The sequence below is a fragment of the Neofelis nebulosa genome, chromosome 12 (assembly GCF_028018385.1).
Source record: "Neofelis nebulosa isolate mNeoNeb1 chromosome 12, mNeoNeb1.pri, whole genome shotgun sequence".
In the NCBI taxonomy this organism is placed as follows: domain Eukaryota; kingdom Metazoa; phylum Chordata; class Mammalia; order Carnivora; family Felidae; genus Neofelis; species Neofelis nebulosa.
The window spans coordinates 33667967-33686052 of record NC_080793.1 but is presented as its reverse complement, the minus strand read 5'-3'; the positions used below and the strand labels follow the sequence as shown (position 1 = coordinate 33686052).

Here is an 18086-nt window from a genome sequence, read left to right as displayed (position 1 = left end):
GGGATCCGGGTCCGGGTCTGCGCCGCCGCTCCCGGCGAGCGGAGCGCTGGCCCCAGCTGGCGGGCGCATGTGGGGGCGTGCAGCGCGGAGGCTCTGCCCGCTGGGGCTGCGGCGCGGCCGGAAGGCGCTGCTGGCGCTGCTGGTGCTGCTGGCGCTGGCCGGGCTGGGCTCCGTGCTACGGGCGCGGCGCGGGGCCAGGGCGGCCGAGCCGGGACCCCCGCGCACCCCACGCCCGGGGCGGCGCGACCCGGTCCTGCCGCGGCCGCCGGTGCCCAGCGACGCTCTGGGCGCGCGGGGCGAGGCGGTGCGGCTGCAGCTGCAGGGCGAGGAGCTGCGGCTGCAAGAGGAGAGCGTGCGGGTGCACCAGATCAACATCTACCTTAGCGACCGCATCTCGCTGCACCGCCGCCTGCCCGAGCGCTGGAACCCGCTGTGAGTCCGCAGGTGGCGGGGGGAACACTGCCCGCGGAGTCCCCGGGCCTCAGTTTAGGCATCTGTGAAGTGGCGGGGTGGAAATGGGGTGTCGAAATACCTGGGGATCGCGCGTCTTATTCTTTCTCGGAAAGTGGGCAGTGGAAGGGGTCATCTGGGTTGGGGCGACGCAAGAAAGTTTTAAAAAAAAGAAAATAGAATAATCTCAGAAATTGACGAATCTCTTACTGGGCGGTCTCTCCCTCCTAAGAAGGTCTGTCATTCGGCTCTGAAAAAGTGGGGGAGGGTCAGGGCCAAGCAGACAGGTGTGAGACCCCCTTTGGGTGCTCTTCCTGGTTTCCCAGCACCTTCCCCCCCACCCCAGTCCAGCCCTGCCTGCATGTCCCTTCCTTGATGAAACTAAGGACTCCTAGGGTTTGAGATCGTCTCTCCATTCACTTATCAGTGTGTGTCAGGCCCATGAATGAACCAGGAGGGGAGGGCGCCCCAGCAGGAGTGGTGAAAGGTCGCTGGAAGGCCAAGTCCGAAGCTTCCCTCTCATTGGGAGCTGGATTCCTGAGCTTTAGGCAAAGGAGGGCAGGAAGGAGGCGCTGGTGGGAAGGGCTCCTTCTGGCTGCGATGCAGCTCAGCTCACTCCTGTGGGTGGTGCAGGCCCCGAGCTTGTGCAGTGGGAGGCCTAATTCCTGCCTGAGCTGCTGGCCCGGTGGGTTGTGCCCACTGCCTAGGTGAGAAGGGAGCAAGCTGGCAGAAGGTCAGACCTCCTGGACTTCTCTCTCCTTTCCTCCATCGGTGGGGATCTTCTAGGTCCCCACTTGAGCCCTGTTCTTAAAGACTTGGAGGAAAAGAGGGCTCAGAGAGGGGGTCCCAAGAGGAGCCAGTGGAGCAGTCTGTGTGAGCACCAGGCACCTGCCACCCTTTCTTGCTCCCCTGAATTCCTGCCTTGGAGGTGTGGCAAAGATCTCAGGTGTCAGGACAAGTGACTCACCCCACAGCTGGAAAGTGGGGACGATGTGACCCTCATGGCCTCTTTGGCATTGTGCTAATTTCAGGATTTGGGGATCCGTGAATCCTTGGCCAGAGAAAGCATGAGTGCCTGCTCCAGGAGCTGCTAACCCCCCCCCCTCCCCCCCGACCTTGGCAGAATTGGGAGGGACTCACACTTCACTGTCTTCCCTATTTTCCGGTATCTGTTCGTGTCTAGCCTCATGCTTTCCCCTGAGGCATCTTCACTGTTAATCTTTTTGGTAGAACTTTGTTAGTGTTGGTAGCAGTTCCCCCCACTTTCCCTATCTGCAAAATAAGGAATGCGTAGAAATAACACCACCTAGGAATTAATAAAACATTGAACACACTGTGTACTCAATTCTTATTAGTTTTTCTTCCCTTCCCTGTTGCCAACAATGTCCTCAGGAGGTTGTTTTTAAGAGGCATGCAGGGATTGGTTGTAAAGTTGTTGTTGTTGTTTTTTTTTTTCCGGGTTCCAACTTCCTTTATTGTCCCAGGTTGAGAAATCTCTTTCAAACACTGTGGATGACCTGTGGGGCTTATGGTATCCTTGTCTCCATGGTGACAGAGCTGCCCTGTGTCCTATCAGGATTTGCGTATAGATCCTGCTGTTGCATTGACTCTGGGAAGTTAATACAAGCCCAGCGTGATAAGGAGTGTGAATGCCTCCTGCCTTTAATTCCTACAGCAAGGCCTATTGGATTATTCTTGTCTAGCTGGAGAGAAAGGTGAGCTTGATCTGTGTTAGACTCAGCCAGGGAGGCCTGGAGGCATAACTTCTGCCCTCCAGGTCAGGGTCTTTGATGGAGACTCACTTTTACTATAGTTCATACAAAGGTGAGGACCTAATCAGGGTCTTGAGTTTTAGCCTGAGAAACCAGAATAGCAGAATATAAATTTACAGTTGGAGTCAGGGTGGGTGTGGGGGAGTCCTTTGAGATTTTAACTGATAAGCAGAGGGGTGGTTAAGATCCTTGAATGTCACTGAGGGAGAGGCTGAGTGAACATCCTGTCTAACAGAGGCAAAGCCGTGCCCCCAAGGTAACATGCAGATCTGGGGCAGAGCTTATCTAGAACCCAGATTTTTTTTTTAAGTTTTTTTTTATTTATTTTGAGAGAGCACAAGTGGGAGAGGGTCAGAGAGAGAGGAAGAGAGGGAATCCCAAGCAGGCCCCACACTGTCAGCACAGAGCCGGACCTAGGACTCGAACCCACAAACCGTGAGATCATAGCCTGAGCCAAAATCAATAGCTGGATGTTTAACTGACTGAGCCACCCAGGCACCCCTAGAGCCCAGATCTTTTACTCCCTCCTCCCTTTTGGGGTGCAGACAATTATTTATTTATTTTAATTATAAAAGCAATACATGTTCACTCTAGAAATTTTAGCGTGTACAGGGAACCAAAAAAAAAAAAAAATCTTCCATAAACCTACAACCCCAGGAGAACCACTGCTAACATTTTGCTGTGTATCCTTTTGGACTTTTCCAGGTATAGAAATAGATTTTGAAAAATATACCCATGGGTATGTGAACGAGAACATATTCAAACATGAGTATGTACATAGGCTCACACATGGTTGTGACTGAAATCTTTACACTACGTGGATGAAGCTGTTCCCATTGCAAGGAGTTGGGAACTACTAAGGGATCCGGCCTGGTTCTTCTCGGCGTCTGCAAGCCGTGATACTGCGTCTGCTCTCTTGGACAGGCCAAAGTGCTAGAGACACTTCAGTGTTGGCTCTAAGTCTTTGAGACTTGGTGTAGACCCCAGCTCTTCTGTGAGTCTGGTAATTCATGTGCCAGTGGATTAGAACACAGCTTTATTTCTGTTAGTTATAGCACGGAATCGAGGAGGAGGAGAAGGAGGAGAAGGAACAGGATGACCAGGAATCCTTACATGGTGGGATAGTAAGGGCAGGGTTTGCAAAACTCACAAACACGGTCTCCTTTGAGCCGAGCAAGGAGGTGGAACTTTCACTCTGAGATGGCAGCAGGCCAAAGTGGGGAGCCAGGAAGCTGGATTTGTGGCGTTGGGGAACTTTGAAACGTATTGATGCCAGGGACCTTCCCCAGAACAATTAATTAGAATTTCTGTAGGTAGCACCTAGGCTGAGGCTGATGTACACCTAGGGCTGAAAGCTACTGTCTTAGGGCCTGTGGGTTTTTTACTCAGAAGATGAAAAGTGAGTGCTTTTGAGCAAGGGGGAGAATGCCAGAATTAGACAAAGTGGGGATTCAAAACAGGTCAGGTGCCAGTGAAACCAGTGATGACATCACAGTCAGTTGTAAGGTGTGTCACAAGCGATGGTTGCTAATGTTGTACCAATATTGGCAAAGAGTTTTAGTTTTTTTTTTTTTTTATTTTTTATTTTTTTTTATTTTTTATTTTTTTAAAGAGTTTTAGTTTTTATAGACCAGAGAAGCGTTGAGATAATCGCTATAATGCCATTCTCATTTATAGTCTGACCTATTGAGCAGGAGGAAAAGGTGGAGTGACGGTGCGCTTGGGGCTGTGCATTTCCACATTTCCATGGCACATGGACGGGGATGTCACATGTGAACATCAGCCATTCTCTGCTGTAGCTGAAGAATTTTGAGCTGCTGATTAGGCAACAATACATAGGTGTTCCGTGAACGCTTGCTCTGGTTTTAGCCTTATTAGTGCTATAATTGCAGATGTGTGTCTGAGTTCAGGGATCAGGACTTGGGTGCTGGGATGGTGAAGAGTTTCAGAATTGCTCGAAATAGGCAATTCAGCTAAAGAGAGTGTGCTTGATGGGGTTGGCAGGAGGGAGTTGGTTAAGAGTTCTCTTTTTGCAGAGCGGTAGCCTCCTTGACCGTTCTCATAACAACATCGTCTTTGGAACAGCATCACGCATAGTGTGGAGATTAGGCTAATGCTTCTTTGCTTCCCCAACAAAGTTGTAAACTGCAGGTTATTCCGTTAATTTTTACCAGACCCATCTTGTGGTTGTCAGAGTAACATCCTTTCTTTGAATCGGTGCTTTAAGTCTGGAGAACGTGTTCAGTTTTAGTTAGTATCTTCATGATACCTTTTTCCATCCTTTTACTGTCATTGATTCTATGTCCGAATGTTGTAGGCCTGTCTCTAAGTAGCGTGTTGCTGCATTTTGTATGGTCATTAAAGAGAAAATCCAGACTGAAGGTCTTTTTATTGGACATTTATGTCCTCATATATTTCGCGTGCTTACAGGATACTTAAGGCTTGATTATTTTGATCATGCCATCTTATTTTATGCTTTCTAATTGTTTTTCTTTTTCTGTGCTTTTTTCCTTTTTTTCTTTTAACACTATTCTTTCAGTTGATAGAAGTTTTTTCTCTACCCTTCTCATTCCACTTTTTCTTCTCTACTAATTTGGCAGTTATACTGTTTATTTCTTTTATTATTATTATTTTACATTTATTTATTTTTGAGAGACAGAGTGAGACAGCACAAGTGGAGGAGGGGCAGAGAGAGAAAGAGACAGAATCTGAAGCAGGCTACAGGCTCTGAGCAAGCATTCAGCACAGAGCCCGATGCGGGGCTTAAACCCACGAATGGTGAGATCATGACCTGAGCTGAAGTTGGACACTTAACTGACTCAGTCACCCGGGTGCCTCAGTTATACTGTTTATTTCTAATCTTTGGTGGTAAACTTGAAAGTACATATTCAGCTCAGCAGGATCTAAAGTCTTTGGTGATCTAAAGTCACTGCTGTGAGATGTCTATACTGAGTTAAATTTGCCTGTCATTCTTATTTCTTTGTCATTTATATGAGGGCGTCTTTTATTTATTCAAGCATGTTAAGCATACTTATTTTATGCTTTGTGTCTGATAGCTCTAATATCGAGATTTGTATTTTCATGTTGTTCCTGGACCCTGAGGACTTTATTTCCTTTTCTATAAGCTGAGCCATGCATTTAAAAGAGTTTTTTTAAGGGCGCCTGGGTGGCTCAGTTGGTTGAACAGCTGACTCTTGATTTCGGCTCAGGTCATAATCCCTGGATTGTGGGATCGAGTCCCACATTGGGCTCCGTGCTCAGCATGGAGCCTGCTTAAGATAATGAATCTCTCTCTCTCTCTCTCTCTCTCTCTCTCCCCCTCTCCTTCTACCCCTCTCCCCTACTCGTGTGCTCTCCCTCTGGCTTTCTCATAATGAATAAATAAATAAACAAGATTTTTAAGAAGTATTTTATCAAAAATTTTTTCCAACAGGGTTTCCCCAGACATTTTAATCTTCCAGATTGTCCGGAGTGGAAGTCTTACATTCACTTAAAAAAAAAACAACCAAAAAAAAACACAAAACCTATTTCCTCTATTAGTCATAGTTCATTTGGTTGAAAATAACTGTAAACCCAGTGCAGAATGCGAACTGACTTGAATATAAAAGAAAATATATTGGCTTCTATCACAGGAAAGTCTGGATTATTCTGGGCCCTGGATTCAGGGACTCAACTGGTGTCATCAGGCAAAAAATGTTCATTGGTCAGGCCTGGGGCATGTGACCTTCCCAGAGGGGTGTGTGTATACACACGTGTGTGCGCATGTGTGTGTGTTCAGCCTTGCACAGACCACATGGCCTGCGAGTCTGGGAGACATGGTTCATGAAAGGGAACTCAAAGTGCAGGAATGTGAAGAAAGGAGAAAGGATTCTGGGCAGGCAGAACCCACCAAGGTGCACTGTGACCTCCTTGGCCTGTTCTGCAACAGATAAGGATTTTCATTTTTTCAAAAGACTTTTATGTGATAACCTGAATATAAAGATAAAGGAAGACGAGGAGGCATTTACTGCACCCATTCATTCGCATCTGTATAATACGTAATCGTATGTTATGCTAGCAGAGTTTATGGAAGTCCCTGCCCAACTGGGTTGCTGGGAAGGGAAAGTGGAATAATGCTTGTAAAATGCTTAGCACACTGCTTACCATGTAGTCAGCGCTCAATACATGTTATTATTATTACCAGGTATAGTACAAGGCATGAAGAAAATACAGCAAAAACCACAATTCACCCCCTGCCCTTACAAGACACATGGATTATACCAGAATGTTAAAGAAAGGATGGCTTACTATGATTTAGCAGTGAATTTGACTCTGAGCTTCCTTTTGTCCCTTAGGCAAAAGTGGAACCCTGAGGCATGGATGCATAGCTGTTCTTGTCTAATTAAAGGATGCTCTGCTTTTGGTTGGGAGGAGAATGAGAAATGCCACATAATTCTTTTCTATCCCTTCATAGCACCTGGGATGGGGAAGGGCACATAGAGGTTTTCAGTAATTTTTTTTTTTTTGGTTAATTGACTTAAAATGAAAAATTGGAGAACTGAAATAAAGACTTAGTTAATTCACAGTTCTAGAAGGCTAGACCTGTACATTTATAAAAGTCATTCAAATTGCTTTGATCATGCAATGAAGGAAAATTGCATATTTTTTTCAGCAGTATTTGTTTTGCAATCTGAACTTTTGGAACCTTGCTTTGAAAAAAGGGAAGAGGGAAAGCGTTTTTCCTGGAAACAAACTTAGACCTTCCAGGAGGATATATTGAACATTCACGAAGGATGATGCCTGTAAGGTATGTTTAAAGAAAGGAGGAGAAACTATATCAGGCCAAGAAAAAAGGAGCGGTCAGAATATGAAATTACTGCTCAATGAGGACATTTGCTATGTGTTACTAAAGAAATATGATCCAGCCTTTTAAAATTAATCTTCTTTGGGGCATGTGGGTGAAGCATCTAACTCTTGATTTCGGCTCAGATCACGACCTCACAGTCTGTAAGTTTGGGCCCCTCCTTGGGCTCTGCACTGATAGTGTGGAGGCTGCTTGGGATTCTCTCTCTCCCTCTCTCTCTCTGCCCCTCCCCCCACTCTCTCGTGCCCTCTTTTTCAAAAATAAATAAATAGAATTTTAAAAAAAGAAGAAAATAATGTTAATGGTGCAAAGGTTATATCCAAGGGCTAAGCTGATTCTGATTCCAAAAATAGGTAACTCAAGCTTAGTGGCCCTGACACAGGCCCTCTCCTACCTCACTCTTCCCGCTTCCACCAAAACAGCTGCTCTCCTGCAGATATATGTTGTAACAAATAGACAACATATATACGTATATAAAATATTAATAGGTGTATCTGCATTTTAAAAGCCCCTGACTAGTAGACACGGCTCATGGAGAGGCTATGTCGTGCCGAGCCACAGCCTGCTAGAAGCTTTAGAAAGAATTAATTGCTTATACTCCATGAAAAAAAAATGTGTTTCTGTGCAACCTAAAAATAAAGATTTTTTTATCAAAAAAAAAAAAAGCTAAAATTTAGTTCCAAATGTATATAGGTCCAAGGAGAAATGAATGGAAAGAAGGACAGTAAAGTTAGGTTTTCAAAACTGAGGTTTATTCAATGTAAACAGTGGTCCTTTAGTATAAAATCACATCCTTAACCGTTGGTATTAAAATGGTTTTCTTCCCATGATAAGAATAAGTAGGAAGGTAGAAAGATATCCGCTTGACCAAATAATGCTGGGACCAGATGTCAGTCCCTCCTCGGTGTTTTTGTTTATATGTTTCTGCTGCTCTGCAAAACCCCAAAGCCCAAGGCCACTGTTCTAGAATGTCCAGGTACTCTATCTGTGTCCCTTCAAATCATAAGAGCACTGGCTACATTTGGCACTATTACTCAGAGCTTCAAAATGTTCCTCTTCTTTTTAATATCATGTCATAATACATCTAAGAATTTCTCACCTAAGGGAATAATCAGAGATAACCCAGAAGGACGCTTGTAGTAACAATCTTTCTCTGTAACATTATTTATAATAGCAAAAAGCTGTAAATAATTCCAAAGGTCCGACAAGAAAACGTGAAATGTAGTGCAGGTTCATGAAGGAATGCTACAAAGACCATCCAAAACCCGTTCTCAGAGACTCTTTTAACAATACAGAAGAATAACTGCACTATCATATTAAATCAAAAAAGCAGGGTACAGATCTATAAACAGCAGTGTGTGTGAGCATGTGCTCACACACAAACAATAAACAATAGAAAGAAATATGCCAAAAATGTTAACAATGGAGATCTCTGAGCAGTGGGCTTATTGCTGATGCTTACTTTATATTTTCCTGCATTCTAAAATTACAATGAACATGCATAATTTTTATATTCACAAAGAAAGATTATTTTTTTAAGTTTATTTATGTATTCTGAGAGAGAGAGAGAGAGTACAAGCTGGGGAGGGGCAGAGAGAGAGAGGGAGAGCCTGACATGGGGCTTGATCCCACGAACTGTGAGGTTATGACCTGAGCTGAAACCAAGAGTCAGACACTTAACTGACTGAGCCATCCAGGGGCCCCCTTTTTCTTCTTAATTTATTACACTTTTAATTTTGAAAAATTCAAAGCTAGAGAAAATTTGTAAGAATAGCAGAACAGACTCCTGTATGTCCTTCCCCTAGATCCATTCATTATTTTGCCCCATTTACTTAATTTTTCTCTCTATGTGTGCTATATACTATTACACACATTTGAGAGTAAGTTTTAGCAATAATACCTTTTAGCCTTTGTTCCTTCGGCACGCATTTTCTAAGGACAGGGACATTCTTTCATGATACCATGATGTAGTTCTCAAATTAAGAAAGTTTATACAATACTGGATTTTTCCAACTGTGCCAACTTTTGGAGCAGCTTTATTTTTCCTGGACCTGGTATCTGATTGAGAATCAAGGGCGACATTTAGTTGTTGTGTCTCTTTAGCCCTGTCTCTGTCTCTTAGGACACTGGCATTTTAGCATTTTTTTTTTAAAAGTACAGGCTTACTGGTTTATAAAACATCTCTCTCTGTTGGGCTTGGCTGAAAGTTTCCTTGTGATTTATTTCAGCATAGGCCGTACCATAAACTTAGTGAGTTGAAACAACAATAAACATTTGTGATTTCACATAATCTCTGTGGGCCAGGGATTCGGGAGTGGCTTAGCTGGGTGGTTCTGGCTCTGGATCTCCCATGAGATCGCAATCCAAATGCTGCCTGGGGATTTCATCATCTCAAGGCCTGATTGGGCCTGGAAGATCTGCTTTCAAGAGGGCTTATCCCATGCTGGAAAGTTGGGGCTGGCTGTTGGCTGGAGGCCTCGGTCCCTCGCCACAGAGACCTCTCACAGGATGCTTGAGTCTACTCGCGTCACTGCATGGAACTGGCTTTCCCCAGGATGGATGGTCCATGGGAGGGAACAAAGAGGGAACCTCAGTGTCTTAGGGCCTGGTGTTGGAAGACACGTACTGTCACACTTCTGCATTCTATCCCTGCGTGGCGGTTTTCAAATATATCCACACATTCTTGGCAATCATCCCCTTCAAAGGATGGAGCCTGCCTCTCCTCCCCTTGAGTGTGGGCTGGACTCCCCTCTGTGGAGCACAGTGCTAAGTAGTAACCACTTCTGTGAATCAGAAGCCCTTGGCGTCCAAGGATTCGCGTCCCGCTGCTCGGGCTGCTGGGGATGCCCTGTCGTCGCTTTAGGACACCAGAGCTGTTATGCTTCCAGCCTCAGCTGACTTTGACTCAAGCGTGTAGAGCAGGGCCTGCAAACGCAGCACGAGTGAGGATGTGAGTGTGGTTGAGAAGAGCCGGCCTCTAACAGAGTCTCCCGGATACGCCTGTTCATGTGGAGGGTCCTCCCAGTGACAGCAGAGCTCTCTGCAGAGACTGCCCTGGAGTTTAGGAAGAGGGCCTGGAGCAAGACCCTGGGAGGGAGGACAGGGAGGGAGGAGGGCGAGGCAGGGAGGTGTGGTGCAGGGCTCTTCATTTGATCAGATGGCCCACCTGAGCGTCCGGCTGGGGGCAAGCCACAACCCCACGACCGGGCCTCTGGACATGAGGACCCCGGCCAGGTACGTGCTCACAGGCATTCTGTGAACCGCCCAAGTTATCCCACTTCTCTGAGCCTGGCCTTCCAAGCGGGAACAATACATGCCAACACTGAAAGTGGTTTTGAGAGTTAAATGAAGTAGGACATTTCATTAATTTTAAGTCTTTTTTTTTTTTTTTTTTCATATTGAAGCATCTCTGAGATTTGGATGTATCTTAAAATCAATGCATCCTCCAGTTAGGATAAGCAACACTTGTCCTTAGAGGTTCTTAAAAGAATGGTGTGTGTTCCAAACATTGGCATCTTTAATTTTTATGAAATATTGCAGGCTGGAAATATGGTAGCAGTAAAGAATTGGTAACTTCTTAAGACGTCTCAGTTGTATTGTGTTTTATTATGAAAAAAAAAAAAGGTGTCCTTATATCTTAGATTGAAATATTCATGGATGCTGTGATATTCTGGGTTTTGCTTTAAACTAGTCTGGGATGGGGTGCCTGGGTGGCTCAGTCAGTTATGCATCTGACTCTTGATCTCGGCTCAGGTCATGATCTCACAACTCATGGGATAGCTGAGTGTGGAGCCTGCATGAGATTCTCTCTCTCCCTCTCTCTAAAACACAAAACAAAACAAAACAAAAAACCCTAGTCTGGTGAGGGCATAGATGAATCAGGATACACCATGCATTGAGAATTGTTGATGTTGGGCAAAAGGTCCCAGGAGTTCCTTATAATGTTTGAAAAAATTCATGATGAAACAAAAGGAGAAAAACCACAAGAAATAAAGTGGATATATAAAGGGCTTTTTCTCTGCTTTTTTGCATTATTCAGGTCTCCTCCTCAATGTCACCTCCTCTAAGAGGCCCTCCCTGATTACCTGTTCTGTGGTTGCTCCGTTTCCCCCTTCCCACTGCCCTCCACAGTTGCTCTGTTTTGCACCCTGCTTTTCTTTATAGCACCATTACTTTCTGAAATTACTGATACGTTTGCTTATTTGATCACTGTCCCCTTGAACTTTTTTTTTTAATCCACATACATAGTAGGTGATCAGGAAATATTTGGTGACTGATGGGTAAGGGCCCACTGACGCGTTGCCTGGTACCGGCAGTTGGCTGATCTAGCTTTACTCCTCATCCTGCTTGGTTCTGTGTCCCTTTGATGTGCTGCACAGCCTGCTGTGAGGTCTTCCCTTTCGGCCCAGCCCGGCTGGCTGGTCTTCAAGCATGTATGCTCTTCTCGCATTGCCAGCCCCGCATTCCAGCCCAGTCTTGTGGGTGCCCCTCTGGGGTTCTGTTCCTCCCCTCTCTTGCCATTTCCTATGGAAGGTCTCCAGGCACGGCCCAGTCCCTGGGATGACATTGGGAGTTTCTCGTGAGCCACTCTGAGAAGAGAATTCTCTGTCAACTAGGGAAACTCCTTAGGAAGTAGCTGGAAACCCTACTAAAGAAAGAGGAAACTTACTGGTTCCTATCACCGCCAGTCAAGGCACGTGCCCCCACCCCCACCAGGAGGCCACAGAGTGGGGCAAGGGGCGGGGTGGGTACTGGGAGGGGGGTGGTCAGTGTCCTCGATGCAGCCCTTCTGGACTGTTTGCACATTCTAGCAGTGGCTCTGGTTTCTGCACACACCACCTTTGTAAGCATCGTTGCTGCCCGGGTAACGTGCTGGAGAGGGCAGTGAGATGCCAGTGAGCAAAAAGAGCGCTGTGACTGACACCTGCTGGACCACAGGCGCGCGTGTGGGCAAGGCGCCCGAGGAGCATCCACAAGCGAGCAGTTGCCCCCACAGGCTGTCCCAGGGAGAGGATGGGGCTGAGCTGTTCTCGAAAGAGGACAGAGAGTTTGCCAGGTAGAGAAATGAGGAAAGGGCGTTCCAGGCAGAGGGCACGGTCTGAGCACAGGCCTGGCAGTGGAATCAGAAGGGAGAGGACCCACGAGAGAGGTGCTGAGGAGGGGGAGGTGGCCATCGTCCTCCCTTCTGAGTCTGCTTAGCTCGTATGTTGCTCAAATCTGAAATTTGCTTTAAAGCCTCAAAATAGTGTCCCACGGTTCAAGCTTCTTGGTGTCACTTTAGAACCTTTCTTAGACTCCGCTGGGGCTCCTAGAGGAACACGGGGGTCTCTGGAAGATCCCAGCAGATTATTTTCCGTTCCCTAGGAGGAGGTCTCAGGACTGTGTCCTGTGTCCCCTTCACACCTCCATCCCTAGGACCAGCCTGGGCCTGGTACACACAGTCAGCTGCGGATTCTCGATTCCCTGAAGCTGTGTTGTTGTATTTGCAGGTGCAAAGAGAAGAAATATGATTATGACAAGTTGCCCACGACATCTGTTGTCATAGCGTTTTATAATGAAGCCTGGTCAACTCTCCTCCGGACAGTTTACAGTGTCCTCGAGACGTCCCCAGACATGCTGCTAGAAGAAGTCATCCTCGTAGATGACTACAGTGACAGAGGTAAGCCCTCCACATAAGCTCTTGGAGGGGCCTGGCTTCCCAGAGCAGTGCCTGGGAGGCAAGAGTGCGACTCAGGAGGGGTGGAATGGGCCCCAGGAGGACAGGCTTTCTGTGTCTCCGTGTGCCCCACCCCTGCCAGGAGCTCGGAGCCTGCTGGGATGCAGGTGTGTGGACAGAGGGCTCTACCACATGGTGCTACTGGAGACAGAGCACTCAGGAAGAATGACTGACCTTCGTCTTGAAGTAGTTTGTGGGCAGCAAAGGTGGAGAGAGGGTGTTTTAAGTGGAGGCACAGAATGTGGAAAGCCTCCGAGGCACAGTGTTGCATGATAGGCTCTGCAGGTAGTTCAGGAAGGATGGAGGACCAGCAGGCGGAGGAGAGGTATGAGACATGGGGAAGGGTGCAGGCGTTACACGCGAGGCCGAGGCGTCCGGACTTTGTCCTGAGGGCGGGGAGAACAAAGCAGGACTTTTTTTTTTTTTTTAATTTATGTTTATTTTTTTTTGAGAGAGAGAGAGCAAGCAAGCCAGGGAGGGGCAGAGAGAGAGGGAAAGAGAAATCCCAAGCAGGCTCCACACTGCCAGCACAGAGCTTGACGTGGGGCTCGAACTCACAAACCATGAGATCATGACCTGAGCCAAAACCAAGAGTCGGCTGTTTAACTGACTGAGCCAGCCAGGCGCCCCTATGGCAGGGTTTTAAACAGGAGAGCAGTTTTGCCCTTTGAGGGATCCCTCTAGGCTGTGGGTGGAGAACGGTGTACAGGGGAGCTCTGCAGGGAGGCCGGGGGCTGTAGAGGCGGCCCAGGTGAGAGATGGAGGCTGGGAGTCTGGTGGTAGTTGAGGGAAGGGGAGGAGGAGGAGGGGTGTTTGAGACATGGCATCTGGGGGACCTGCAGGCCCTTGGAATGGGTTTCTGGGTGAATGGTGGTGCTGTCCCAGAGCTAGATAAGCCACCCAGGGCAGGAGTGACAGGTCTGGGAAAGGAAGTGGGGCATTTGGCTTTGGATTTGTTAAGTTTGAGATGAGATCGAAAAGGGGCAGCCCAGGGGCGCCTGGGTGGCGCAGTCGGTTAAGCGTCCGACTTCAGCCAGGTCACGATCTCGCGGTCCGTGAGTTCGAGCCCCGCGTCGGGCTCTGGGCTGATGGCTCAGAGCCTGGAGCCTGTTTCCGATTCTGTGTCTCCTTCTCTCTCTGCCCCTCCCCCGTTCATGCTCTGTCTCTCTCTGTCCCAAAAATAAATTAAAAAAAAAAAAAAAAAAAAATTAAAAAAAAAAAAAAAGAAAAGGGGCAGCCCAGACAGGAGAAGAACTGAATCCAGGGAGAGGTGTTCCATTGAGAGAGTGACCCATATCCCTATAGGCCTGACCAGTGACCTGGGGTCCAGCAATTCACATGCAGTCCAGGGTTGGCACTCCATTTATTCAGCGAACATATTTTGAGCTTCCACCTTTGTGCCAGGCACCATTCTAGGCACCGGGGATTCTGTGGGAAATAAGACAAGTCCCTGCTCTCGTAAAACTCACATTCTAATGGGTGGAGAGGTGGGTGGGGATGGTCAATGAACATGTAAAGAATAATACACGATGACATGACACAATACAAAATAGCATAGCATAATATAGCAATATAGCAGGTGGACTACAGCAAGGGACAAAGTGCTGTGAAATAAAAGAGCAGGAGAGTAAGGGGAGCTTGGGGACGGGCCCTCCTCTAGCCTGGTGGAGGGCAGGAAGCCTCCCTGAGGAAGTGGTTTTAAGCCAAAAGCTAGGATGTAAAGGAGGCAGCCCAGTGGCCCCAGTTGCAGGAAGAAGCTGGGCCACGCAGGCATTCTGCAGGGCAGACCGTTGGCCAGTGGGGAGGTGACGCGGGAGATGAGGTGCCAGGGTGGGTGAGGCCAGACCAGGCAGGGCCTTGGAGGCCGCCATAAGGGGGTTTAGGCATAAATATGAGCCTGATGGGAGCCGTCTGAGGGCTGCTGGGGGGACAGGAAGGTCGCTCAGTCTTGGGCTCACTGTGCAGCCATGTGGGGCATGGCCGATGGATGGGAGTGGGGTGGAGGGGCTGCTGTGGTCATGCCACATGCCATGTGACTAGCTGAACTGGGGGAGCTAAGCTCAGCTGAGGGGAAATGTCAGGGTCATAGCAACAGGGAGAGCCGTGGGCTGAGTTGTTAGTCTCAAGCCAAATTACCATCCGTGGGCCACACAGAAGGGCAGCAGCTACTGCTTCGTGGGCATCTTGCTGTTTTGGGCTCTGTCTGGTCCGTCCGACTTCAAAGCTTGGAGTATGTGTCCTAATTGGTGGGTGTGTTTGGCCGTTCTCACAGAGACTCTAAACAACAGTGATTTACATGGGAAAAAAATGATCTCTCTCACATCACACTGCTCGCGTAAAATGGTCTAGGGCTGGTGTGGCAGCTTCACAGTGTTGGGGCCTGGCTCCTTCTGCCCTGTATCTCCACATTCTCTAGGATGTTGTGCTGCCCCGGTCTGCGTGCCCCGGGCTGGTTCTTCACCTTCTGCGTGCTGTCATCGGCAGGAAGATCTCATGGGGCTGGAGAGCTAAACTCGAAAGTTGCCCTCATGTCCCATGGAGCAGAGCAGGGGTCACTTGGCGACACCTAGCTGCAAGGGAGGCTGGGAACTGTAGCTTCCGTGGTGGGTGTTCGGCGACAGTTGGGGCTTGATGCTGCATGAAGTCCATTAGGCACTGGGCTCTGGGTTCAGGGCACCTGGGTCAGAGGTGAACTTTACCATGAACCTGTCGTGGCACCTGGGCCAAGTCACTTGTCTTTTCTGAGCCTCAGTTTCTCATCTGTGAATGGGTTTGTCCACACTTACATCAGAGAGTGGTGAGGAACAAATGAGATCAGGCATAGGATGGACTCTCACGTCGGCCAGCACGTAATAGGTACTCATCTCCCTTTCCTTTGGTCCTCTCCTCCCGGGGCTGTTTTAAATCTGTGCCGGCACTGGTCCGAGCTCCAACACTTTGCAGCCACTCAACCTTGAGCAAGTCCAGTGTCAACCTTGGCCTCAGCCCCTATAAAGTGGGATACTCGTCCCTAGCTCGCAGAGTCACAGTGAGGATTAAATGAGATAAAGACAGGTAACATGCTACGTCAGTGCCTGGCATATTGTCATACCTGTACTTTTATGAAATATTAACAAAATGTAGAGTACCCCCAATATTTCAGAAATGTATTCATTCAGAAGCGAGGATCAGATTATTTATTTGATCTTCGTGGGATTGAATAGCTCCTCAGCAGGCAGGACCAGGGTATGAACCCCTTCTGCATAGCTCAGTTCTTCTCGTGAGTGTAAGTGTGGGTCTCTGTGGGGCTGAGGCTGCCCTCTCCATCATGGTGACCTGCGCCACGGACAAGATGCCTGCTCAAGCCATGATGACAGGATTTGTGCCCTGCCCCTCCCCCTGGCCTTTCCACATGCCAGTCTGAGCTCCGCGCAGGGGCGCCAACCCTCCCCAGGCATGGGAGGGCAGTTCAGACAGACCTAGAATGGATGCTGACCAAATCCATAAAAAGTACAAGGAGGGTACATGTGCATTTTCTTTTTTTCCCTTTATTTTTTTTTTTGCACCTGTGTGTTTACTGGGCATAGCCACCACCAATTAGCTTTGCTTGGGAAGTCACCTCCCTTATTCCTGCTACCAGCTTATTTGCAGTTATATTTAGGATGAAAAAAAATCAACCAATGAAATGCTTTTTTTTTTTTAATGTCAAGAATATTTAGGGAAACATTTTTACAAACTGAAGCAACCTAGAACAGTTTACAGACTTTTCCCTTTTGCTGATGATTGAAGACTTTCAGACGACACCCACAATGATTAGGGGGGATTCTCTCATTTTTATTTTGCCTGATGGGTTCCCCCCACCTCCACCTGACCCACGGAGGGGTGGGAATCAGGGCCTCCTGTCCCTGAACCTGTGTGTGAAGTCTGGAGTCCTGAGGCCAGCCCTCGCTGTGGACGAGACCTTTCAACTTTTAAAGCCTCATTTCTTCTTATGCAAAATGGGACGAGCGCGTCCTCCTAACCAGTTTGCGTTTGTTTAGCAAGGCTGAGAGATTGAAGAAAGCTCTGTCTGGGAGGCAGTATTAAGCCTATGGATTCAAGCCAGGGCTGCTGGGTTAAAATCCTGGCTCCTTAGCTCACTTGTTCTGCGATCTTGACACATTACTTAGCCTCTCTGGCCTCAGTGTTCTCATCTATCAATGGGGATAGTTGTAGTACCTACCTCATGGGAAAGTTCTGAGGCTCTGATGAGTTCATATAAATCACCTGGACAGTAATTCTTGCAGTAGGCCCCCTAGTGGTAGCTGCCATTATTATTATTATTATTATTATTATTATTGTGTCAAATGAAATGAGCTCCTGAGAAAATTTGCATTAACATAAATGTAAATAAAATTTGTCAACATAATTCCACATAAATTAAAATTTTATAACACGTTACATAATTAGTTAATATAAATAAACCAAGTGTATATTAACCCAGTTTTCCTGAAAAATGGTGGTTGGGCAGTTTTTGTGTGTTTTATTTTTAAATGTTCGCAAGTCAAGGTGTAATGTATTTTTGAGGGGGTAACAGCTTTATTGAGATATACCCAGATGCCACATGCACCCATTTCAAGCACACAATTCAGTGTGCGTGTGTTTTGACGGGGAGCCCTGGGTGGTTCTGGGATTCCTCTGCCCCAGCCACCCACCCCTGGCCTTCGTCGTACACGTCCAGCCTTGGTTCTGCGTGAGGTGAGGACATCCCAGGTAGGTGCAGAGCAAAGGAGGCTTCTGTCTATTCAGTTGTCATTTGGGGCTAGGGAGGGCCTGGAAGGATGCCTCTTGGCATGTGTGGCGGTGACCCCGCTTGTCTCGCTTGCCTCCCCAGAGCACCTGAAGGAGCGCCTGGCCAATGAGCTGTCCGGGCTGCCCAAGGTGCGTCTGATCCGCGCCAACAAGAGGGAGGGCCTGGTGCGAGCCAGGCTTCTAGGCGCTTCCGCGGCGAAGGGTGAAGTGCTGACCTTCCTGGACTGCCACTGTGAGTGCCACGAGGGGTGGCTCGAGCCGCTGCTGGAGAGGTACGTGAGCATGCGAATGGGGGCCCAATGCTGTGCAGAAGCAGAAACAAATTTCTCACCTTGGCGCCTGGGTTCAGATGCCCCTGGGGCAAGTCCTCTGTCACTGGGCATGATAACAGTCTGTGCCCCACACGGCTGCAGAGGCCATTAAATGAATGAATACACATACAGCCCTTAGAACATGCTAGCATGTATGAGGCCTTGTTAGTGTTTCCTTTTACCACTGCTTATTATACACGTTTGTTGTGGAACACTTAGGAAGT

At 47.7% G+C, this 18086-nt stretch overlaps 1 protein-coding gene across 1 annotated transcript in view; it reads left to right on the top strand.

Moving 5' to 3' along the window:
* Positions 1 to 18086, top strand: part of GALNT12 (polypeptide N-acetylgalactosaminyltransferase 12) — a 37026-nt gene continuing 18940 nt past the window's right edge. Inside the window, exons 1-3 of the mRNA XM_058694794.1 lie at positions 1 to 432; positions 12555 to 12724; positions 17634 to 17823. Coding sequence (XP_058550777.1) covers positions 68 to 432; positions 12555 to 12724; positions 17634 to 17823 — 725 coding nt within the window. The 5' untranslated portion in view covers positions 1 to 67. The remainder of the gene's footprint in view (positions 433 to 12554; positions 12725 to 17633; positions 17824 to 18086) is intronic.